At 48.2% G+C, this 25,238-nt stretch overlaps 1 protein-coding gene across 6 annotated transcripts in view; it reads left to right on the plus strand.

Annotated features, from left to right (window-relative positions):
• Positions 1-25,238, plus strand: part of KPTN (kaptin, actin binding protein) — a 62,853-nt gene that overhangs the window by 31,751 nt on the left and 5,864 nt on the right. For 2 of the 6 annotated variants that reach the window (XM_077336516.1, XM_077336514.1), the window contains exons 5-11: positions 2,067-2,142; positions 2,273-2,346; positions 10,381-10,535; positions 11,722-11,835; positions 14,195-14,267; positions 14,355-14,490; positions 20,469-20,630. In XM_077336516.1, the coding sequence (XP_077192631.1) occupies positions 2,067-2,142; positions 2,273-2,346; positions 10,381-10,535; positions 11,722-11,835; positions 14,195-14,267; positions 14,355-14,490; positions 20,469-20,630 (790 nt within the window). The remainder of the gene's footprint in view (positions 1-2,066; positions 2,143-2,272; positions 2,347-10,380; positions 10,536-11,721; positions 11,836-14,194; positions 14,268-14,354; positions 14,491-20,468; positions 20,631-25,238) is intronic. The other 4 variants (XM_077336515.1, XM_077336519.1, XM_077336517.1 and 1 more) reach the window with 4 other exon arrangements.

The raw sequence follows: 25,238 nt of genomic DNA on the forward strand, positions 1-25,238 counted from the left end.
TATCCCCCATCCAGTAGGCATGCTTTTCATTTTTCTGACCCAGATGCAGAACTTTACACTTATCTTTATTAAATTGCATCTTCTTCTCATTTGCCCATTTTTCCATTGTGTTCAGATCTCGTTGAACTCTGTCTCTATCTTCTGGAGTATTTGCTAGTCCTCCCAATTTGGTGTCATCTGCAAACTTGATGAGTAGTCCCTCCACCCCCTCATCTAGATCATTAATAAATATGTTAAAAAGTACCGGACCGAGCGCCGAGCCCTGAGGTACCCCACTACTCACCTCCCTCCAGTCTGATGAAAGATGATTGACAACAACTCTTTGAGTGCGGTTCTCTAACCAATTCCCTAGCCACTTAAATATCTGAAAATCCAGATTGCAGTCCTTCAATTTATCCATAGAACATCATGGGGAACCTTATCAAAAGCTTTACTAAAATCCAAGTAAACGACATCAACCGAATTTCCACGATCCAGCAAACCTGTTGCTTGGTCAAAAAAGGAAACCAGGTTGGTCTGACAAGACCTGTTGGAGACAAATTCATGCTGACTTCCTTGGATCATCAAATTGTCCTCCAGATGTTTGCAGATCGCTCCCTTTAATATCTGCTCCATTATCTTCCCCACAACAGAGGTCAGACTCACTGGTCTATAGTTTCCCGGGTCATCCTTCCTCCCTTTTTTGAAAATCGGAATAACGTTTGCTCTCTTCCAGTCCTCCGGGACATCTCCAGTCCTTAAAGAGGTCCCGAAGATGATGGACAAGGGCTGTGCAAGTTCTCTGGAAAGTTATTTGAGCACTCTCGGGTGCATTTCATCCGGCCCAGGGGATTTGAACTCATCCAGTGCAGCTATATTATTATTGTTGTTGTTGTGTTTATATCCCGCCTCCCCCCGAAGGCCTAGGCGGCTTACATAACCCCATCCCCTAAAAACCACAAGGTAACAATAAGTTCCAATAAATTTACAATAGTTGGTGACCAATTGGTCACAGAGGCAACAATGATAGCTTACTCTTAACTCATTTAGTCTCTGCATCCTCAACTACGGGAGGGGGGTTGACACTCCCTACTGCCAGTTTGTGAGGGGGGAGGCTGATCTTTACCGCCCGGCCTCAACTATAAGCCTGGCGGAAGAGCTCCGTCTTACAGGCCCTGCAGAATGCTGGTAATTCCCGCAGGGCCGTCAGCTCTTCTGGGAGCTCATTCCACCAGGTGGAATGCCTCTCCACAATGCCTCTCCAAAACCTCTCTGTCCATGTCAACCTGCCACCCAGACACTATCTCTTGGCTACTACCATCTCTAAATGTGCCTAAACCCTTTGACCTGTGGGAAAAAACAGATGTAAAATAGGAGCTCAGCCTTTCTGCTTTCTCTGCATCCTCCGTTAGAGTTTGTTCATCCGCACCCAACAGTGGGCCTATTGTCTCCTTTACTTTGCTCCTCACATAACTGAAAAATCTTTTCTTGTTACAGTGGACTACCCTGGCCAATCTTAGCTCACTCTCAGCTTTGGCCTTTCTGATGATTGATCTACAGTGCCTAGTAACCTGTAGGTACTCTTCTTTAGAGCTCTGTCCTTCCCTCCATTTCCTGAACATCTCCCTTTTCTTTCTTAGTTCCTCTTGAAGTTCTCTGTTCATCCAAATAGGCTTCTTAGAGCTCCTGCAGTGTTTTCGTCTTTCTTGGATAGTCATTGATTGAGCATGCAATAGCTCTTGTTTGAGTAGCGCCCACCCTTCACATGCACCCTTCCCTTCCAGCATTCTCATCCATGGTATGACACTCATCATGTCTCTGAGTTTATTAACGTTTGGTCTATGAAAATCCAACATCCGCGTCTGGCTACAAGCTTCCTTGCCACCACCACCCCCATCTGAAAAGGAATTCTATGAGGACATGGTCACTTCCCCCTAGGGCCCCTACCTCCTTCACCCCATCCACCAACTCCAACACCTCAGGGTTGCCCAGTCCAGGGGTGTGTAGTGTGGTGTATGTGTGATCTGTGCATTATTTGGGTTGGGACTACTTTCATTTTTGTTTATAGTTTCCCTCTTGCCTTTCAGAGTCCAGGTTGCTGGCCATCCGGAGACGGTCTTCTTGCTGAGCGGGAATGATCCTGCAATTCACCTGTACAAAGAGGTGAGGTCAGCAAGAAATTTTGCGTTTCTGCGTCCCCTTTCTCCCCCCCTCCTTTCTCCCATCTTTCTCTTTCTCTGGGGCCTGCTTGATCAGTGCTCCTTTTCATCATTCTCCATCCCCTTCCATGCAGAATGAAGAGCTGCACCAGTTTGAGGAGCAGCCAGTGAAAGATCTCTTTCCTGAACTCAAAGAGCTTCCAAGCAAGTAAGTAACCCCCTATGCATTTGGGCTGGAAGAGCTGGGGAAGGCATGACCAGGAGAAGGGGGGATTTGTGCCCATATGAGGATTTTGCTTATCCCCTACCCCCAATATGCCCGGATCTGGGTAGGCCATGGTAACCCAATCTCACCACATCTTGGATGCTTAGTAGAGTTGTCGATGAGTTGGGAGTCAAGCGAGAAAGGCTGTGGTTGCAGAACCAGGCAATGGTAAACGGCTTCTGTTTGTCTTTCCCCTGCCCTGCAGGGTCCAGGCTAACTCTCTCATCAGGTGGCAGAAGCTAAGCAGGGTCTACCCTGGTTCATACTTGGATGTGAGACCACCGGAAGTCCAGGGTCAGGCAGGTAACAGCCAATCACCTCTGAAGCATCATGTCTTGAAAACCCTACACTGGGTTGCCATAAGTTGGCTGTGACTGGACGACACTTTCCACCCCACTCCACCTCCTAAGAAACAGAAAACAGAGGGGAGGGGAGGGGGAGAGAGAGTGAGGGGGGAAAAAAGTGGAAGACACCAGCCAAACTACCAGCAACTGGGAGAAGAATCAGGTGGGAACATTGTGGTATGCACAGAAAATGAGGGGGAAGGGAGGGGGAAGGAAAAAGGGGGGGGGAAGGGAAAAAAGGGAGGAGACAGGAAAAAAGAGGGAAATAAAGAAAAAGGGAGGGAAGAGGGAGAAGGATAACATTCTATACTCAAGAACAAAAGAGGGAGGTGGAAACAGAGAGAGAGATTAGCCCCCAATCTATTCACCAACTACCAACCCACATCTGATTGATTTCAAATTAAATTAACACCTCCACCCATCTACCCATACAAATCAATGAATTGCGACCAACTGATCTATTCCAAACCAATACAGTTAATTCTGATTGATTCAAAATTAAATTAGCACCTTTACCCATCCACCCACCCAAAACAATTAACTGCCATCAATTGATCTATCCCAACCCAACAATTAAATACCATCAACTAACTTATCCCAAACCCACCCAAAACAATTCTACCAATTAAAGGGCGGACACTATTCAGACAAGAGCAATTGCATGCTCAATCCATGACTATTCCAGAAAGACGAAAACACTGCAGGAGCTCTAAGAAGCCTATTTGGATGAACAGAGAACTTCAAGACGAAGTAAGAAAGAAAAGGGAAATGTTCAGGAAATGGAGGGAAGGACAGAGCTCTAAAGAAGAGTACCTACATGTTACTAGGCACTGTAGATCAATCATCAGAAAGGCCAAAGCTGAGAGTGAGCTAAGAATGTCCAGGGAAGCCCATTGTAGCAAGAACAAAAATTTACAGTTATGTGAGGAGCAAACGTAAAATAGAGGAGGCAATAGGCCCACTGTTGGGTGCAGATGGACAAACTCTAACGGAGGATGCAGAGAAAGCAGAAAGCCTGAGCGCCTATTTTACATCTGTTTTTTCCCACAAGTCAAAGGGTTTAGGCACATCTAGAGTTGTCAGTAGCCAAGGGATAACGTCTGGGTAGCAAGTTGACATGGACAGAGAGATTGTCGAGAGTAATTTAGCTGCACTGGATGAGTTCAAATCCCCTGTACCTGATGAAATGCACCCAAGAGTGCTTAAAGAACTTTCCGGAGAACTTGCAGAACCCTTGTCCATCATCTGTAAGACCAAACTGGTTTCCTTCTTTGACCAAGTAACAGTTTTGCTGGATTGTGGAAATTTGGTTGAAGTCGTTGGATTTTAGTAAAGCTTTTGATAAGGTTCCTCATAATGTTCTAATGTATAAATTGAAGGACTGCAATCTGGATTTTCAGATAGTTAGGTGGCTGGGAAATTGGTTAGAGCAGTGGTCCCCAACCTTTCCGAGGCTGGGGACCGGCAGGGCATCGGGCCGCGCCCCCGCGGACCGCGCCCGTGCGGGCCACGCCCGCGGATCGGGCCGCGCCCGCGGGCCGCGCCCACGGATCGGGCCGCGCCCGCGGGCCGCGCCCACGCCGCGCCCGCGGGCCGCGCCCACGCCGCGCCCGCGGATCGGGCCGCACCCGAGCCGCGCCCGCGGGCCGCGCCCACGGATCGGGCCGAGCGGGCGTGGCCCGCACAGGCGCGGCCTGGCCCTGATTCCCTCTCCCCGCCTCCCGCAATAAGAAGCTTCCCAGGCCACAAGCTTGCGGCCTGGGAAGTTTTTTACTGCGGGGGCGGGGCGGGGAGAGGGAGCCGCGGCCCGGTGCCATGGCCTTTGCGGCCCGACACCGGGCCGCGGCCCGCAGGTTGGGGACCACTGGGTTAGAGAACCGCACTCAAAGATTTGTTGTCAATGGCGTTTCATTAGACTGGATGGAGGTGAGTAGCGGTTTATGTCAGGGCTCGGTGCTTGGTCCGGTACTTTTTAACATATTTATTAATGATCTAGATGAAGGGGTGGAGGGACTGCTCATTAAGTTTGCAGATGACACCAAATTGGAAGGACTGGCAAATACTCCGGAAGATAGAGTCAGAGTTCAACGAGATCTGAACACAATGGGAAAATGGGCAAATAGAATCATAGAATCATAGAGTTGGAAGGGGCCATACAGGCCATCTAGTTCAACCCCCTTCTCAACGCAGGATCAGCCCAAAGCATCCTAAAGCATCCAAGAAAAGTGTGTATCCAACCTTTGCTTGAAGACTGCCAGTGAAGGGGAGCTCACCACCTCCTTAGGCAGCCTATTCCACTGCTGAACTACTCTGACTGTGAAACATTTTTTCCTGATATCTAGCCTGTATTGTTGTACTTGTAGTTTAAACCCATTACTGCGTGTCCTCTCCTCTGCAGCCAACAGAAACAGCATCCTGCCCTCCTCCAAGTGACAACCTTTCAAATACTTAAAGAGGGCTATCATGTCCCCTCTCAACCTCCTTTTCTCCAGGCTGAACATTCCCAAGTCCCTCAACCTATCTTCATAGGGCTTGGTCCCTTGGCTCCAGATCATCTTCGTCGCTCTCCTCTGTACCCTTTCAATTTTATCTACGTCCTTCTTGAAGTGAGGCTTCCAGAACTGCACACAGTACTCCAGGGTGTAAACTGCACGGAGCTTGTATTCCAGCCCTAGATCGATTCGGTCCCTGCCCTCTACACAGCATGCGATTTCCGTTTGGATTTGGGGCGATTTTAATTTTCCTTCTGCAGCAAGAAGGATTGATTCGGAGTGACTTTACCTTTATTGTGCCATATTTCAGAGTGCTGAAAATCCTCAATATCCATTTGGAAAAGAAATCTCTGTGGTAAAGAAACTTTGATAGGCCACACCTGGTCGTGTGACACGCTTGCCTTAAAGGAGAAGCCTCTAATTTCTCTCAATTTCTGTCAGTCCTGGATTTTTCCTACCTCCTCTGCCTTTTTCGATCATCTCCCACCCCCCTCCATGAAAAGAGTCTCCCTGCCTCGCTCCAATCCCCCCCTTCAAGAAAAGAAAGAAAGAGGCTTCAAGAAAGTGCCCCCCCCCCCACCTTCTGAGCCTCCCTAACTACGTGCAGAAGACGTAGGGGGGAGGGGGGGAAGAGGAAGAACCAAGTTCAAAGCGATCTGAATTCAACAGGATTGACAATGGAATAAAAAAAGGGCAGACTCTGCCCAGGTGTGGTCTGACCAGTGCCGTATACAATGGGACTATGACATCTTGCGATTTTGATGTGATGCCCCTGTTGATACAGCCCAAAATGGCGTTTGCCTTTTTTATTGCTGCATCACACTGCCTGCTCCTGTTTAGTTTACAATCCACAAGTACCCCAAGGTCTCATTCACACACAGTGTTACCTAGAAGCGTCTCCCCCATCCAGTAGACATGCTTTTCATTTTTCTGACCCAGATGCAGAACTTTACACTTATCTTTATTAAATTGCATCTTGTTCTCATTTGCCCATTTTTCCATTGTGTTCAGATCTCGTTGAACTCTGTCTCTATCTTCTTGAGTATTTGCCAGTCCTTCCAATTTGGTGTCATCTGCAAACTTAATGAGCAGTCCCTCCACCCCCTCATCTAGATCATTAATAAATATGTTAAAAAGTACCGGGCCGAGCACCGAGCCCTGAGGTACCCCACATGGTCACTTCCCCCTGGGCTCCCAAACCTCCTTCACCTAATCCACCAACTCTTGCCTGTTGGTCAGTATTAAGTCCAGTATGGCTGAACCTCTTTTGGGTTCATCTTACATTTGATAAATGAAATTGTCAGCCAGGCAGGTCAGAAACTTGCATGACTGAGGATGCTTTGCAGAGTTTGTTTCCCAGCACACATCTGGGAAATTGAAGTCAGTCAGAGATAGGTTGAGGGACTTGGGAATATTCAGCCTGGAGAAAAGGAGGTTGAGAGGGAACATGATAGCCCTCTTTAAGTATTTGAAAGTTTATCACTTGGAGGAGGGCAGGATGTTGTTTCCGTTGGCTGCAGAGGAAAAGACGTGCATTAAACTACAAGTACAATGATATAGGCTAGATATCAGGAAAAAAATGTTCACTGTCAGAGTATTTCAGCAGTGGAATAGGCTGCCTAAGGAGGTAGTGAGCTCCCCTTCATTGGCTGACTTCAAGCAAATGTTGGGTACACACTTTTCTTGGATGCTTTAGGATGCTTTGGGCAGATCCTGCATTGAGCAGGAGGTTGGACTAGATGGCCTGTATGGCCCCTTCCAGCTCTATGATTCTGTGATTCTGTGTCACAACAGGCGTTTGGGACTACCCATCCAGACACACACAACAATACACACCCTACACCCAGCACATAATTGTACAGAATTGGGACTGGGAAGCCCTGAGATGCTATAACAGCGATTAGGGCCAACCTTCCAAAGATGCAAAAACTACACACACAAACTAGAACAAAAAAAAAAAAAAGCACAGAACCGGAGGTCAATAACAACTGTAGCTAAACTGCAGAACTAAGAACCAAAGCCAAAGTGTCCATGGAGTTCATAGTGTTTAAAAAAACTGAGGAAGAGGAAAAAGCAGGGGCCCTAATAGGGTTAGCAATCCCAATAATAAGGGGCAAAGGCAGGGGCAGCGAATGGTGGAGATATATCAAACCAAGGGGCCCGAAAATCAGCCATATTCGGGCCCCATCCAGACTTTGCCCCATCCCTCGCGACACTAGGGCGGAAGCAAAGGTAAATAACCCACCTCTGACACTGGTGCTGTGCAATGCCAGGCCAATAAGCAACAAAACCAGGTCAATAAGCAACAAAACCTCTACCATGTAAAACTACTTTGCAGAACAAAGAGCGGACCTGGCGTGCATAACAGAAACCTGGACCAGGGATTGCGATACAGTTGCTCTCAAAGAACGCTTTAGGATGCTTTGGGCTGATCCTGCGTTGCTTTAGGATGATTTGGGCTGATCCTGCGTTGCTTTAGGATGATTTGGGCTGATCCTGCGTTGCTTTAGGATGATTTGGGCTGATCATGCATTGAGCAGGGGGTTGGACTAGATGGCCTGTATGGCCCCTTCCAACTCTATGATTCTAAGATTCTATGATTCTAAAGACCTAGCCCCTGCCGGGTTCTCCGTCCTCCACCAGTCTCAGACAGCAGGGCAGGGAGGAGGGGTGGCAATCCTGACCTGAGAGGCTTTCTCCTTCAGGGCCCTTCCTGCACCGTCAATACCAGGCATTGAATGTGTTGACCTTGGATGGGGATCAATCCAGAGCGTGGCCTTCTGGTTAGTTTACCACACACCAAATGCACCACCAGATGCCCTGCCTGCCCTGATAGAGGTGGTAGCGGCCTGTTCTCCAGTCTATTAGTCCTGGGGGACTTTAATGTCCATGCTGAGCTGCCATCCTCTAGAACCAGGTAGGACCTGGTATCAACCATGGCGACACTAGGGCTCTCGCAGTTTGTTGTTGTCCCCACTCATCAAGCAGGTCACACCCTGGATCTTATTTTCGGCGTAAGTCTGAATGTGGATCCGGTCACAGCAACTGCCGTGCCATGGCCAGACCACTACCCCTGAATGCTCGGAAACGGCTACCACCCCTTCCTCAGTTGGGTGCTGAGCAAATTTTAGCTCGCCCGTGGAGACTTATGGATCCAATTGGATTCCTGAACGCTCTGCGGGAACCAATGCCTCCTAGCACTTCTCTCAATGGCCTGGTCAGCGACTGGCATGGCAGACTGCTGACTGCCATTGATGAGATAGCTCCCCGATGCCCTCTCCAGCCCCGTCTCAAGTGGGGCCCCTGCAGCAAGAAACAGGAACTGAGGCAGCTAGAACGAGTTTGGAGAAAGACTCGTGACGAAGCCTCGAGAACATCTTATTGAATGCAGATGAAGTCCTATGAGATGGCGGTGAAGTCAGTAAAACGCAATTTTTACTCGGCTACCATCACATCTGCAGACTCATGCCCAGCTTAATTGTTTAAGGTAGTTCGATCTCACACTGGCCTGGTTGAAGGGCAACAAAAGAGTAGCCAATTGGATATCAGCTGTGAGGCATTTGCAAGTCATTTTGCAGATAAAATCTCAACACTCTGCTACCTCGACACTCTTCCTCCAACCTTACAGAAAGTGAACTTGAGGCCCCTTGGCCATCTTTGGAGAAAACTCTAACTTCAGACGACTCACACTGACCGAAGTGGACAGGATGCTAGCAACAGCAAGGCCAACCACATGCCCAATATACCCTTGCCCATACTGGCTCTTAAAAACAGTTGGCATAAGCATAAAGGTCCCCTCCGGGAGATAATCTCACAACGGGAGAATTCCTTCAATCGCTGATCTCCTTCCTCCTGGATCATGGACAGAGGGTTGCAATAGGAGAAAGAACATCAGACCGCCGACAACTTACTTGTGGAGTCCCACAGGGAGCGGTCCTCTCTCCTATCCTATTCAACATCTTCATGTGCCCTCTCGCACAACTGGTACGGAAGTTTGGGCTGGGTTGTCATCAATATGCAGATGACACCCAGCTCCTCCTCCTGTTGGATGGCCATCCTGACTGTCCCGCCAGAAGCATTAGCCAGCTGCCTGGAAGCAGTGACGAGATGGCTCAAGCAGAGTCGTCTGAAGCTCCATCCTTCAAAGACGGAGGTCCTGTGGCTGGGTAGGAAGGGCCCATGTGAAGAAGCACATCTGCCTGTCCCGGATGGTGTGCAGTTCTCTACAGCTCACTCCACCAGGAATCTAGGCATGATTCTGGACACTTCCCTCACCATGAAAGCCCAGATCACAAAGGTAGCGCAGCTGGAATTCTACCATCTCCGCCAAGCCAAGATACTAGCGCCCTACCTGGCCCCGGAACACCTAGCCACAGTGATCCATGTGACGGTCACCTCTAGACTGGACTTTTGTAACTCGCTCTATGCAGGCCTGCCCTTAGCCTTGACCCAGAAACTATAGCTGGTTCAAAATGCAGCGGCCAGGATCCTCACAGCAACACCGTGGAGGTCCCATATCCGGCCCATTCTCCACCAACTGCAGTGGCTGCCAGTTGAATTCCGGATCAGACTAAAGGTTCTGGTAATTACCTTCAAGGCCATACGTGGTCAGGGCCCAGTGTACCTGAGTGAGCGCCTCCCTGCCTATGCCCCCCAAAGAGCTCTGTGCTCCACCGCCACCAACTGGCTAATTGTCCCTGGCCCTAAAGAAGTCCGCCTGGCCTTGACCAGGGCCAGAGCATTTTTTGTTCTGGCCCCCACCTGGTGGAACGAGCTCCAGGAGGAGATTAGGGCCCTGACGGAGCTTAAACAGTTCTGCAGGGCCTACAAAAAGGAGCTCTTCCGCCAGGCATTTGGTTGAAACCAGACAGCAACTGAACGGCCCCTGCTCCCTCCCTCCCTCTCAGAACACCACCAGAATATTCTGGACCTGTTTGCAGTGTTGCACTGTCTATATTGTTTATACTCTTATATGGTTACAACTATTAGTTATTAATATTATTGTACTGTTATTCATATGTTATAGACTGTTTCATGTACTGTTCTTATGTTCCATGTAAACCGCCCTGAGCCTGAATTAAATAAACCATAAATAAACCTGAAATAAAATAAACCCTGCACCCCTGCCTGCCTTGCTTCAGATGCTGCTCCACTCACCCTCTCCCACCCCCGTCTCTCCCTCTAAGCGTCCTGTGGTTGGATGTCTTCAACATTCCTGACTCGGGGAGACGCCTCACGGCCTTTGGCTGCCAGAGCGGCTATATCCGGGTGGCCCACGTTGATCCAGCCAGCAGAGGTAAGTCCGCCGGCCTGCCCCTGAGTTGGAGGAGCCCTTTGCTTGTAACCAGGCAGGGAGACCCCCCTGGCCATCAGATGCAGCCTTCTGTGAAGGGCAGGGTGGGGCACTTCTGTGTAGTGGTTAGACGTTTAGGACCAGGGAGTCTGGAATGGACATCTTTGCTTTTCCCTGGAAGGAAGGAAGGAAGGAAGGAAGGAAGGAAGGAAGGAAGGAAGGAAGGAAGGAAGGAAGGAAGGAAGGAAGGAAGGAAGGAAGGAAGGAAGGAAGGAAGGAAGGAAGGACAGCCCTTGGTCTCTCACCCTGCCAAAGCCTGCAAGCTTGTTTATTTAAAACATAATTTAAAACATTTATTAATAGTGCTTTAATTTGTTTTAATTTATTGTTATTTAATTCTATCTTATTAGAACTCAGTGGAAACACTGAGGGCTGAGAGAGCCCGGATCTTACTAAAGAAGAAGAAGAATTGATTCCTATATGCCTCTTTTCTCTACCCGAAGGAGTCTCAAAGCAGCTTACATTCACCTTCCCTTTTTTCTCCCCACAACAGGCACCCTGTGAGGTAGGTAAGGCTGAGAGAGCCCTGATATTACTACTCAGTCTGAACTGTTCTATCAGGGTTGTGATGAGTCCAAGGTTACCCACCTTCCTTCCTTCCTTCCTTCCTTCCTTCCTTCCTTCCTTCCTTCCTTCCTTCCTTCCTTCCTTCCTTCCTTCCTTCCTTCCTTCCTTCCTTCCTTCCTTCCTTCCTTCCTTCCTTCCTTCCTTCCTTCCGGATCTTGGGATAATCATAGTTCTTTAAGAGCTGTTCTCACAGCAGTTCTCTTAGAGCTCTCAGTCCCACTAAGTGACTGTTGCAGAGAGAGGAAGGGAAGATACTTTGGGGAGAGTGAAAAACGGGGTATTAAAAACCTATTTCCTCTTCCTGAAATTGAGTTTAGAAATGGATCAAAGACATTGTAATTGCTGTCAGATTGGGGTCCCATGATCTGGTCATCTGGCCCCAACCACTGCCCTAGGGGCAGCATTCTCGACTAGCTGTGACCTTTGAACACTTGTTATGGAGGAGGGGAGAGCTGCTCACGATGCACTGCCAGGACCGCCTTTGGGAGAAGAGGAGGGATGGAAATGCAGGCACCACCGTTGATCTGTGCCCCCCCTCTCTGCCTCTCCCCCTTTGTGTTAGAGGTGCTACAGAGCTGGAGCCTCCTGCATGATGGGCCCATCTCCAAAGTCCTGGTGTTTGCCTTACCGACTCCCTGCGGTATGGACAGCCTTGAGGGGACAACCTCTGGTGATGGTAAGAAATGAGGATGGGACCCCAGACCCAAATGACAGGGTTACCTCCTGCTCTCCAGGACACCTAGCCACTTGAAAGTTGCTGGGGATGAGGGATGCTATCTCTGCTGTCCTTCAGGGATGACCTATGTGCTCAGAGGCAGGGCATAAAGGAGGAAGGGCTGTGGCTCAGGGGTAGAGTGTCTACTTGGCATGCAGAAGGTTCCCGGTTTACTCCTGGTAAAACTTGATGTGACAGACCTCTGCCAGAGACATAGAATCATAGAGTTGGAAGGGACCTCATGGGTCATCTAGTCCAACCCCCTGCACTATGCAGGACACTCACATCCCAATCGCTCATCTACCGTAACCTGCCACCCCTTTGCCATCACAGAATCAGCCTCTCCGTCAGATGGCTATCTAGCCTCTTTTTAAAAAATATATATAAAAGATGGAGAACCTACCACCTACCACCTCCCGAGGAAGCCTGTTCCTTTTTGCACATCCTTTTTGCACACCAAGACAGTACTCCAAGTGAGGCTGAACCAGACCAGAGTAAAGCGGTACCATCACCTCCCGTGATCTGGACACGTGATCTGGACACGATACTCCATTTGATACAGCCCAAAATCCCACTTGCCTTTTTAGCCACTGAGTCACACTGCTGACTCATGTTCAAGGTATGGTCTACTAAGACTCTTAGACCCTTTTTGCACATGCTACTGCCAAGACAAGCCTCCCACATCTTATATTGGTGTATTTGGTTTTTTTACCTAAATGCAGAACTTTACATTTGTCCCTATTGAACTTCATTTTATTCAGTTTAGGCCACTTCTCAAGCCTATCAAGATCATCCTGTATTCTGTTGCGGTCTTCAGTTGTGTTTGATACCCCTCCCAGTTTAGTATAATCTGCAAATTTAATAAATATACCCTCTAATCCCTCATCCAAATCATTTATAAATATGTTAGGTAACACAGGCCCCAGGACAGATCCTTGGGGAACTCCACTTGTCACTCTTTGCCAAGAAGATGCTGAACCATTAACAAGTACCCTCTCGGTACGATTTGTCAACCAGTTATTGATCCAGAATTAGGATCCGCATTTTATCAACGTGGACAAGAATATCATGTGGAACCTTACCAAAAGCTTTACTGACATCCAGGTAAACTATGTCCACGGCATTCCCCAGATCCAGCAAGGTAGTCACTTTCTCAAAAAAACTTGAAACCGATTGCTGAGCATCAGTGGGTCAGACCTTCTCCTTATTCTTCTACTCCTATGTGTAACATTCTTCCAATTATTACCCTCCTGTATTAGGTGCTCCTGATTTTGTTTTGATAGATTTCCCTCCTCCTGCAGTGTAATCAATCGTTTCTCTAATCCTCGGACCTTCTCCTCCAGCAGAGTCAGTAATTTGCACTTGCTGCATTTGTAAAAATTGTCTCCCTGAGGTAAAAAGACAAACACGCCGCAGATCGTATATGTCACTACGCAACCTTCTTCAGTCCTTTAGCTCTTGCTCTTGGCTCCTTACAGAGTATTATGGTTTAATCTAGAACCCAAGAGTCATTTGGGTTTTGTTTGTGCCTTTTATAGCACAAAGGCCTACTCAGCAGAGGGCGGAGCTAGCAGTCAGCTCCTGAGATAATGTTCTCCTCCCAACTCCTTCAAAGCACACCCTGGAGAAGTGCACCCTGGAGAGTAGACAAACTGACTCTACTCTGCTCTGGTTTGGCCTCACTTGGAGTCCTGTGTTCAGTTTTGGGCACCACAGTTGAAGAGGGATGTAGATGAACTGGAGCATGTCCAGAGGAGGGCCACAAAGATGGTGAGGGGTTTAGAGACCAAGACGTATGAGGAAAGGTTGGGGGAGCTTGGTCTGTTTAGCCTGGAGAGGAGACGACTGAGAGGGGATCTGGTAACCATCTTCAAGTATTTAAAAGGCTGCCATATAGACAATTGTTCTCTCTTGCCCTGGAGGGATGGACCAGAACGAATGGGATGAAATTAATTCAAAAGAAATTCCGTCTAAACATCAGGAAGAAGTTCCTGATAGTTAGAGCGATTTCTCAGTGGAACAGGCTTCCTTGGGAGGTGGTGGGTTCTCCATCTTTGGAAATGTTTAAACAGAGGCTAGATAGCCATCTGACAGGCTGATTCTGTGAAGGCTCAAGGGGGTGGCAGGTTACAGTGGATGAGCGATAGGTTGTGAGTGTCCTGCATACTGCATGGGGTTGGACTAGATGACCCATGATGTACCTTCCAATTCTATGATTCTATGACCTTGATGGACCAGGGGTCTGATTCAGGAGAAGGGAGCTTCAGGTGTTCCTTTAAGCAACTGAGTCAGTCCAGCTCATTTTGTCTCTTCTCTCCAGGTACCGACAGCCACAGTGCCCACAGCTACAGCATCCTGGTCACCAGTGCTATTGAGCTCTCCGTTGTCTACAGGTGAGGGGAGAAGGTGGAGCAGATGGCCTTACAGAGCCCCTGATAGATTGCCAGATCTTCAGCCAGCATCTCCTGCCTCTTTCCCAGGAATGTCCTGCAGAGCGGCCTAGCAGATCAGCTAGTCTTGCCATTGAGTGACCAGCACGACAGCGTGATCTGTGCCCTGGTGACAGATGTTGACTTTGACCGGGAACCTGAGATCCTACTTGGGACATATGGGCAGGTGGGTGACGTGACAGCGTGTGGCCATGTCTTGGTGGCAGAGTGTCTGCTTTGCATTGTGGAAAGGTTTGGCAGGAAGTGATGGGAAAGACCCTGGACCCTGAACAGGGGCTGCCAGCTTGAGTGGACAATTCTGACCTTGATGTACCAAGGGTCTGATTCAGTACAAGCTGACAGGGGTGGCCAAACTGCGGCTCTCCAAATGTCCATGGACTACAATTCACATGAGCGCCTGCCAGCTGGAAGTCCATGAACATCTGGAGAGCCACAGTTTGGCCATCTCTGGTATAAGGCAATTTCATTATGGGATTATGGCTCAGTGACATGAACACATGCCTCTGCTTGGCGTTCAGATGGTCCCTGGTTCAATCCCTGGCATCTCCAGTTAAAAAGGACCAGACAGGAGGTGATGGGAAAGACCTCTGCCTGGGACCCTGGAGAGCTGTGGCTGTAGCTCAGTATGAAGAAGGTCCCCAGTTTGATCTCCAGCATCTCCAGTTGAAAGGCAAGACTGACCTTAATGGATTGAGGGTCAGATTCAGTGCAAGGCAACTTCAGGTATTCATATGTAAGAACCCAGGTTCGATTCCTGGCACCACTTCCAGTTCAAAGGCTTGAGTCAGATGTGATAGGATCGACCCACACAGACACAAGAAGAATACACACCTATGAAGTAGCCTTATCCTTAATCAGGCCCACTCAGTATTGTTTACTCAAACTAGCAGCAGCTGTCCAGGTCCCAGACTGAGGTCTTCTCTTATCCCTTCTTGCCTGATCCTTTTAAACTGGAGATGCCAGGGATTGAACCTGGGACCTTCTGCCTTCCAAGCAGAGGCTCTTCCCCTGAGCTCCAGCCCCATTTCATGGCTCTCCAGGGTCTCAGGCAGAGGTCTTTCCCATCCCTGCCAGCCTGGTCCTTTCAACTGGAGATGCCGGGGATCGAACCGGGGACCTTCTGCATGCTAAGTAGAGGCTCTGCCTCTCAGCCCGGACCCTTGAAACAGTAGAGAGCCCTTGCCAACCAAAGGAAATAACAGTACACCACAAAAAGAGGATGGTTCGAAATGAATATGATAGCAGAAGAAAGAACCTACCCTGGGCTATAATTAGCAATTAAACAATTTAACAATGAATAAAAATAGAAATGTCTTATCTCTTCTTTTAATCGTCATAAAATAACCAAAACGGCCTCCAAATTTGAACAGTTTTCAAAATGGCATTTTCATCAGTGGTTGTTTTTCCTAGATATAAAAGCATACAATTAATACATGCTTGTCAACAATTATTTCCTAAGTACAGAAGAGAACATATTTATCTTAACAAGGTAGTTATTCCAATTTCAAACATTACATACCTCCTATAATTGTTATAAACATAAAGTCATCAAATGGTATTGTTTCTTTAGGTGCCCTCCAAATTCCCACATAAGTATAAATCAAAAGCAAGCTTTTTGACTATCAATATAAGAATACTAAAGGGCCAAGTCTTACCAACTTAGTATGTGCTGAGGATCTAGTCTTTCACTATCTGATCTAAAATAAAATGACACCATTTTAGAACTCATGAATCTATTGCCATTTGAAAATATTAACCCTTAGTAATAACCTCTTACCTATTATTCTTCACTTTTTATTTTATTATTATTATTATTTAATTTTTAGACCGCCCTTCTCCAAATAGGGCGGTTTACAACATAAACAGTTAAAACACAATAAAATCCCCATAAAAACCCCAATTAACATCAACAACAAGTCACATATAACATATAAGCGGCCGTGGTCACAGTTCTGATCGTATTTACCCAACTTCCCCCAGGTTCAGCCTGGTGGTGAGAATAATATTCAGAAGACGGTGGCGCCAATGCAATAGATCTAATAATGATCTCAATGTTAGAGATCATTAATAGATCTAATAATGATTTCGATGTTAGAGATCTCAATTAGGGTTGTCCGATTCGGCTGCCAAAGCGGCCGTTCCCGCCGGTCGCAGCCAGCGCTGTGCCGTGGGGGGGGGAGGGCGGTGCCGGCAGCTGCGTGACAGCGGGCGCAACCATGCAGGCACGGACTTCTGCACCTGCGTGCTTGCGCCCGCTGTCACAACGCTGCTGGCACCGCCCTCCCCCCCTGTGGTGCGGCGCTGGTGGTGCCCGGAGGGAACGGCCGCCAAAGCGGCCGAATTGCACAACCCTAATCTCAATATTGGAGGGGATCCTCTGATGTATTAGTGGGAGAGCTGCCCTGGCCTCAACCATATGCCTGGCGGAAGAGCTCCGTCTTGCAGGCCCTGCGGAAAGCTGGTAAATCCCGCAGGGCCCTTAGCTCTTCTGGGAGCTCATTCCACCAGGTTGGGGCCAGGACTGAAAAGGCCCTGGCTCAGGTCGAGGCCAGGCGAACATCCCGTGGGCCCGGGACAACCAGTAAATTCATATCCGCAGAGCGGAGTGCTCTGCGGGGGGCATAAGCAACCAAGTGGTCCCGCACGTAGATGGGTAGACTAAACAATATATATAATTGGCCTTGGGACAAAGGTATGGGGAAGCTTCGTCAAAAGGGTTGTGAACTTCCAGTAGTAATTATACTCAAGCTGAGAAACTCAACGCAGGATGAGCCCAAAGCATCCTAAAGCATCCAAGAAAAGTGTGTATCCAACCTTTGCTTGAAGACTGCCAGTGAGGGGGAGCTCACCACCTCCTTAGGCAGCCTATTTCACTGCTGAACTACTCTGACTGTGAAAATTTTTTTCCTGATATCTAGCCTATATCGTTGTAGTTTAAACCCATTACTGCGTGTCCTCTCCTCTACAGCCAACGGAAACAGCATCCTGCCCTCCTCCAAGTGACAACCTTTCAAATACTTAAACAGGGCTATCATGTCCCCTCTCAACCTCCTGTTCTCCAGACTGAACATTCCCAAGTCCCTCAACCTATCTTCATAGGGCTTGGTCCCTTGGCCCCAGATCATCTTCGTCGCTCTCCTTTGTACCCTTTCAATTTTATCTACGTCCTTCTTGAAGTGAGGGCTGCAAAACTGCACACAGTACTCCAGGTGTGGTCTGACCAGTGCCGTATACAATGGGACTATGACATCTTGTGATTTTGATGTGATGCCCCTGTTGATACAGCCCAAAATGGCATTTGCCTTTTTTACCGCTGCATCACACTGCCTGCTCATGTTTAGTTTACAATCCACAAGTAACCCAAGGTCTCATTACCTAGAAGCGTATCCCCCATCCAGTAGGCATGCTTTTCATTTTTCTGACCCAGATGCAGAACTTTACACTTATCTTTATTAAATTGCATCTTGTTCTCATTTGCCCATTTTTCCATTGTGTTCAGATCTCGTTGAAATCTGTCTGTCTTCCGGAGTATTTGCCAGTCCTCCCAATTTGGTATAATCTGTGAACTTGATGAGTAGTCCCTCCACCCCCCCTCATATAGATCATTAATAAATATGTTAAAAAGTACCGGGGCGAGCACCGAGCCCTGAGGGACCCCGCTACTCACCTCCCTCCAGTCTGATGAAACACCATTGACAAGAACTCTTTGAGTGCGGTTCTCCAATTCCCTATCCATTTAACAATCTGAAAATCCAGATTGCAGTCCTTCAACTTACTCCATGCCACACCTCTACCAATTAAAGTTGCGGGCTCAACCAAGGCGGTATGTAATGTTTGAAATTGGAATAACTACTTTGTTAAGATAAATATGTCCTCTTTCTACCCTATGCTCTTCCCCCCCAATTCCCCCTCCAAATTCATAGAATCATAGAGTTGGAAGGGGCCATACAGGCCATCTAGTCCAACCCCCTGCTCAATGCAGGATCAGCCCAAAGCATCCTAAAGCATCCAAGAAAAGTGTATATCCAACCTTTGCTTGAAGACTGCCAATGAGGGGGAGCTCACCACCTCCTTAGGCAGCCTATTCCACTGCTGAACTACTCTGACTGTGAAAAATTTTTTCCTGATATCTAGCCTATATCGTTGTACTTGAAGTTTAAACCCATTACTGCGTGTCCTCTCCTCTACAGCCAACAGAAACAGCATCCTGCCCTCCTCCAAGTGACAACCTTTCAAATACTTAAAGAGGGCTATCATGTCCCCTCTCAACTTCCTTTTCTCCAGGCTGAACATTCCCAAGTCCCTCAACCTATCTTCATAGGGCTTGGTCCCTTGGCCCCAGATCATCCTCGTCGCTCTCCTCTGTACCCTTTCAATTTTATCTACGTCCTTCTTGAAGTGAGACCTCCAGAACTGCACACAGTACTCCAAGTGTGGTCTGACCAGTGCCGTATACAATGGGACTATGACATCTTGTGATTTTGATGTGATCCCTCTTTTGATACAGCCCAAAATGGCATTTGCCTTTTTTACCGCTGCATCACACTGCCTGCTCATGTTTAGTTTACAATCCACAAGTACCCCAAGGTTTCGTTCACACACAGTATTACCCAGAAGCGTATCCCCCATCCAGTAGGCATGCTTTTCATTTTTCTGACCCAGATGCAGAACTTTACACTTATCTTTATTAAATTGCATCTTGTTCTCATTTGCCCATTTTTCCATTGTGTTCAGATCTCGTTGAACTCTGTCTCTATCTTCCGGAGTATTTGCCAGTCCTCCCAATTTGGTGTCATCTGCAAACTTGATGAGTAGTCCCTCCACCCCCTCATCTAGATCATTAATAAATATGTTAAAAAGTACCGGGCCAAGCACCGAGCCCTGAGGTACCCCGCTACTCACCTCTCTCCCCCACGGGATCCCCCCCAGACCACCGTGGACCCTTCACGCACACCCCTGTTCCATCCCATTCCACCTATCTCACTTCCTGCCTCCCTCCCTGCCTTCCTTCCTTCCTTCCTTCCTTCCTTCCTTCCTTCCTTCCTTCCTTCCTTCCTTCCTTCCTTCCTTCCTTCCTTCCTTCCTTCCTTCCTTCCTTCCTTCCTCTATTTCTCTATCTCTTCCCCTCAAACTCCCCCTCCCAATTCGTCCGCCCCTCACGACTCCCCCCCCCAGACCCTTCACACATACCCTTGTCCCATCCCATTCCACCTACCTCCCTGCCTTCCTTCCTTCCTTCCTTCCTTCCTTCCTTCCTTCCTTCCTTCCTTCCTTCCTTCCTTCCTTCCTTCCTTCCTTATTGACTTCCTCTATTTCTCTATCTACTTCCTGCCTCTCTCTCTCTCTCTTTTTCTGACTTGCTCTCTTTTGCCCTTCCTGTCTTTCTGCCTTTCTCCCTTTCTTTATCCCTTCTATCCGTCTCTTCACCCACCCCTTGCCCTCCTTTCTCCCTCCCGTCCCTCCTTCCCTCTTCTACCTTCCTTTCCTTTATTCTTCTTCCCAGTCCCCTAGTGCCCGCTGTATTTTTCCTCCAGCGGGCTTAATTTCTAGTATTATATATTTTCCTATTTCTCTTATTTTTAAGAGAAGGCTTTTCTACTTTGGTGTCCAGCTCTCCCAACACATACTGGGTCATGCAGGATAGGGATCTACTTTAGAGGCCCTGCGTAGGTTTAGAATTATAGAGTTGGAAGGATCATAGAGGCCATCCAGTCCACCCCTGGGTGTTCAGCTGCCGCTTAAAGACTACCAGTGAGGAGGAGCTCACCACCGCCTTAGGCAGCCTATTCCACCGCTGAACTAATCTGACTGTGAAATAATTTTTTCCTGCTATCTAGCCAGTACCATTCTACCTGTAGTTAAAAGCCATTCCTCTGCTACCAACAGGAACCGCTCCCTGCCCTCCTCCAGGGGACAACCTTTCAACTACTTAGAGAACTACTACATCCCCTCTCCACCTCCACTTCCTAATTCCCTCAGCCTTTCCTCAAGGGCTTGGTTCACACGCCCCGAATCCTGCTCTTCACTCTCCTCTGCCCCCTCTCTGTCCACCTCCTTTTTGAAGGGAGGCCTCCAGAACTGCGCACAGGATTCCAGGGGCAGCCTAGGAGACAGTCTAATAGGGCTCCATCTCATCCCTTGTAGGAACTACTGTGCTACAAGTATATCCTGTCTGACGGGGAGTTCCACCTTCTTTGGCAGCGAGCTTTCACCAGCCCCCTGCTGTCCATGGAGTACGTAGACCTGACCTGTGACGGACTCTGCGAGCTGGCCGTGGTTTGCCTGAAGGGGCTGCACATCCTTCAGGTACAGGGTGGGCTTGTGGGTTTTGAGAGGGCAGGAGAATGGGAGGGCAGAGAGTGTCACCTGCAACCAGGGGCCTCAAGATCGGGGTGAGCATGCTGCTCGTTGCCAGGACTTCTACATCTCCTGGCCAGAGCCAAGGCATGCGAGAGCAGCTTCATTTTCTTCCCGATGAACTGGGTGGAAGAATCCCTGGGTTATTTTCATTGGCTTCCTGAAATAAAGGGAACCAGTGACTTTGTTTGGTTTCAAAGGAAAGCCAGAAGTTCTAGCAGGCATCCTCGGTTCTTCCTGATGTGAGGGATGGCAGACCACTCCTTATGGGAGGAGCACTAGCTCAGTGGCAGAGCCTCCCTGTGGCATGCAAAAGGTCCCAGGTTCAATCCTCAGCATCTTGAGTTAAAAGGAGAAGGCAGGTAGGGACGGAAAGACCTCCACCTGAGACCCTGGAGAGCCAGGAAGTGGGGCTGTAGCTCAGGGGAAGAGCCTCAGTTTGGCATGCAGAAGGTCCCAGGTTCAATCCCCAGCATGTCCAGTTGAAAGGATCAGACAGGAGGTGATGTGAAAGAACTCTGTCTGAGACACTGGAGAGCTGCTGCTACTTTGAATAAACAATCCTGCCTTCGAAGGATCAAGGGTGCGAAAGCAACTTTACATGTTCAAGGCTACATCCCAGGTCACTAGGTAAAGGTATCCCCTGTGCAAGCACCGGGTCATGTCTGACCCTTGGGGTGACGCCCTCTAGCGTTTTCTTGGCAGACTCAATATGGGGTGGTTGGCCAGTGCCTTCCCCAGTCATTACCCAGGTCACTAACTTGAAAGAATAAAAAGTTATTAAAAGTGTTTTACACCTCCCCAACAAAAGTCATCTTAACCACCTGTGAAATGCTTTAACCAAAATTAGCTGGTTCCCAGATTACATAGGGAGGAGGAGTTGGTTCTTATAAGCCACTTTTCTCTACCAGAAGGAGTCTCAAAGCAGCTTACAATTTCCTTCCCTTCCCTCTCCCCACAACAGACACCCTGTAAAGTAGGTGGGGCTGAGAGAGCCTTGATATTACTGCTCGGTCAGAACAGCTTTATCAGGGCTGTGACGAGCCCAAGGTCACCCAGCTGGCTGAAGTGGGGGGGGGGGGGGACAGGGAATCAAAACTGGTTCACCAGATTAGAAGTTGGTGCTCCTAACCACTGCAGCAAGCTGGCTCCCCTGGAAGCTCCCAGCTTCCTGCCAGTGCCCTGTCAGTTTGTTTTTCATTTCCTAGTAAGTTAACTTGCCTAAAGCCTTTCATAAAGAGGAAGAAGAGTTGTTTTTTTGTCCTGCTTTTTTCACGGCTTGAAGGAACCTCCAAGCAGCTGACAGTTGCCCTCCCTTCCTCCCCCTACAGCAGACACCCCATGAGGTAGGTGAGACTGAGAGAGCTCTGACAGTACTGCTGTGCAAAAACAGCACTATCAGGGCCTAAGGTCACCCAGTTGGCAGCATGTGGAGGAGCGGGAAATTAATTCCAGCTCACTACACTAGACATTGGCGCTCTTAGCCACTTCACCAAGATCGAATCTGGTGGGTCACCATGTTGATCTGAAGTGGCAGAAAAAAAGTTTGAGTCCGATGGCACCTTAAAGACCAAGGAAGTTTTATTCAAGGGCTAAGCTTTTGTGTGCGAAATCACTTCTTCAGATATATTAAAATAGAAGTTGCTAGCCCAAACATACAGGGAGAGGGTGAGCAGCAGATGAGGGTAACTGATACATGTGCCCAGGCAACCCAGTCATGGGCCCTAATGACATTCACTCAGCCATCACAGGATCTTTCACTAGTTCATTGTCCTGAACCAAGCGGTTGAGACCAAGCAGATTCGTGCAACAGACACCACTCTCAGGCTTCTGGATGAAGCTTTAAGTAGAAGTCTTTATTTTGGGAAATCAGGACATAGAGTAGCACTTCACAAGCAGCTCACAGACAGGAAGCTTGACAGAGACATTAAGGAAGGAGGTTACATGGCTTATATACTTTGGAGGGGGAAAGGGGAGCTTTTGGTGGGAACACCAATTCACAATACAGTTTCTTCTGATCTACAAGGTGCCAAAGCAGCCCATCTGGCCATCTGGTTTTCAGTCTGAGCTCCCAGCAAGGCCATCCTTGTGAGAGGCGATAAGGAAGGGAAAGCGGGTGGATGATTTGAAATGCAACCGCCCAGAGGTGCAAAGAAATGGGCGGTATAGAAATCTAAATAAATAAATAAAAGAGGGGGATGGGAGGGGCACTTTCAGCGGGCTCGGGAAGGTGCTACAACTTTACGGGAGATCTGAGAGCACAATGGGAAAAGCCAAACATCAAAAGGGATGAATACTCTAGGTCAGGAACGGGGGTTCATGACACTCTAGAATCATAGAGTTGGAAGGGGCCATACAGGCCATCTAGTCCAACCCCCTGCTCAACGCAGAATCAGCCCTAAGCATCCTAAAGCATCCAAGAAAAGTGTGTATCCAACCTTTGCTTGAAGACTGCCAGTGAGGGGGAGCTCACCACCTCCTTAGGCAGCCTATTCCACTGCTGAACTACTCTGACTGTGAATTTTTTCCCCCTGAAATCTAGCCTATATCGTTGTACTTGAAGTTTAAACCCATTACTGCGTCTCCTCTCCTTTGCAGCCAGCAGAAACAGCATCCTGCCCTCCTCCAAGTGACAACCTTTCAAATACTTAGAGGGCTATCATGTCCCCTCTCAACCTCCTTTTCTCCAGGCTGAACATTCCCAAGTCCCTCAACCTATCTTCATAGGGCCTTGGCCCCAGATCATCTTCGTCCCTCTCCTCTGTACCCTTTCAATTTTATCTACGTCCTTCTTGAAGTGAGGCCTCCAGAACTGCACACAGTACTCCAAGTGTGGTCTGACCAGTGCCGTATACAATGGGACTATGACATCTTGTGATTTTGATGTGATGCCTCTGTTGATACAGCCCAAAATGGCATTTGCCTTTTTTACCGCTGCATCACACTGCCTGCTCATGTTTAGTTTACAATCCACAAGTACTCCAAGGTCTCGTTCACACACAGTGTTACCTAGAAGCGTATCCCCCATCCAGTAGGCATGCTTTTCATTTTTCTGACCCAGATGCAGAACTTTACACTTATATCTTTATTAAATTGAATCTTGTTCTCATTTGCCCATTTTTCCATTGTGTTCAGATCTCGTTGAACTCTGTCTCTATCTTCCGGAGTATTTGCCAGTCCTCCCAATTTGGTGTCATCTGCAAACTTGATGAGTAGTCCCTCCACCCCCTCATCTAGATCATTAATAAATATGTTAAAAAGTACCGGGCCAAGCACCGAGCCCTGAGGTACCCCGCTACTCACCTCTCTCCAGTCTGATGAAACACCATTGACAACAACTCTTTGAGTGCGGTTCTCTAACCAATTCCCTATCCACCTGACTATCTGAAAATCCAGATTGCAGTCCTTCAATTTATCCATCAGAACATCATGGGGAACCTTGTCAAAAGCTTTACTAAAATCCAAGTAAATGACATCAACCGAATTTCCCCAATCCAGCAAACCTGTTACTTGGTCAAAAAAGGAAACCAGGTTGGTCTGGCAGGACCTGTTGGAGACAAATCCATGCTGACTTCCTTGGATCACCAAATTGTCCTCCAGATGTTTGCAGATCGCTCCCTTTAATATCTGCGCCATTATCTTCCCCACAACAGAGATCAGACTCACTGGTCTGTAGTTTCCCGGGTCATCCTTCCTCCCTTTTTTGAAGATCGGAATAACATTTGCTCTCTTCCAGTCCTCCGGGACATCTCCTGTCCTTAAAGAGGTTCCGAAGATGATGGACAAGGGCTGTGCAAGTTCTCTGGAAAATTCTTTGAGTACCTGCCACCCAGACACTGTCCTTTGGCTATGGCCATCTCTAGATGTGCCTAAACACTTTGACCTGTGGGAAAAAACAGATGTAAAATAGGCACTAATCCTTTCTGCTTTCTCTGCATCTTCCGTTAGAGTTTGTCCATCCGCACCCAACAGTGGGCCTATTGCGTCCTTTACTTTACGTTTGCTCCTCACATAACTCAAAAATCTTTTCTTGTTACAATGGGCTTCCCTGGCCAATCTTAGCTCACTCTCAGCTTTGGCCTTTCTGATGATTGATCTACAGTGCCTAGTAACCTGTAGGTACTCTTCTTTAGAGCTCTGTCCTTCCCTCCATTTCCTGAACATTTTCCTTTTCTTTCTTAGTTCCTCTTGAAGTTCTCTGTTCATCCAAATAGGCTTCTTAGAGCTCCTGCAGTGTTTTCGTCTTTCTGGGATAGTCATTGATTGAGCATGCAATAGCTCCTGTTTGAGTAGCGCCCACCCTTCACATGCTCCCTTCCCTTCCAGCATTCTCGTCCATGGTATGACACTCATCATGTCTCTGAGTTTATTAAAGTTTGCCCTACGAAAATCCAACATCCACGTCTGGCTACAAGCTTCCTTGGCTCCCCATCTCAAAAGGAATTCTATGAGGACATGGTCACTTCCCCCTAGGGTCCCCACCTCCTTCACCTCATCCACCAACTCTTGCCTGTTGGTCAGTATTAAGTCCATCCACATCCTCTCGTTGGTCAGACG

Source organism: Paroedura picta, chromosome 5 (genome assembly GCF_049243985.1).
Source record: "Paroedura picta isolate Pp20150507F chromosome 5, Ppicta_v3.0, whole genome shotgun sequence".
Classification (NCBI taxonomy): domain Eukaryota; kingdom Metazoa; phylum Chordata; class Lepidosauria; order Squamata; family Gekkonidae; genus Paroedura; species Paroedura picta.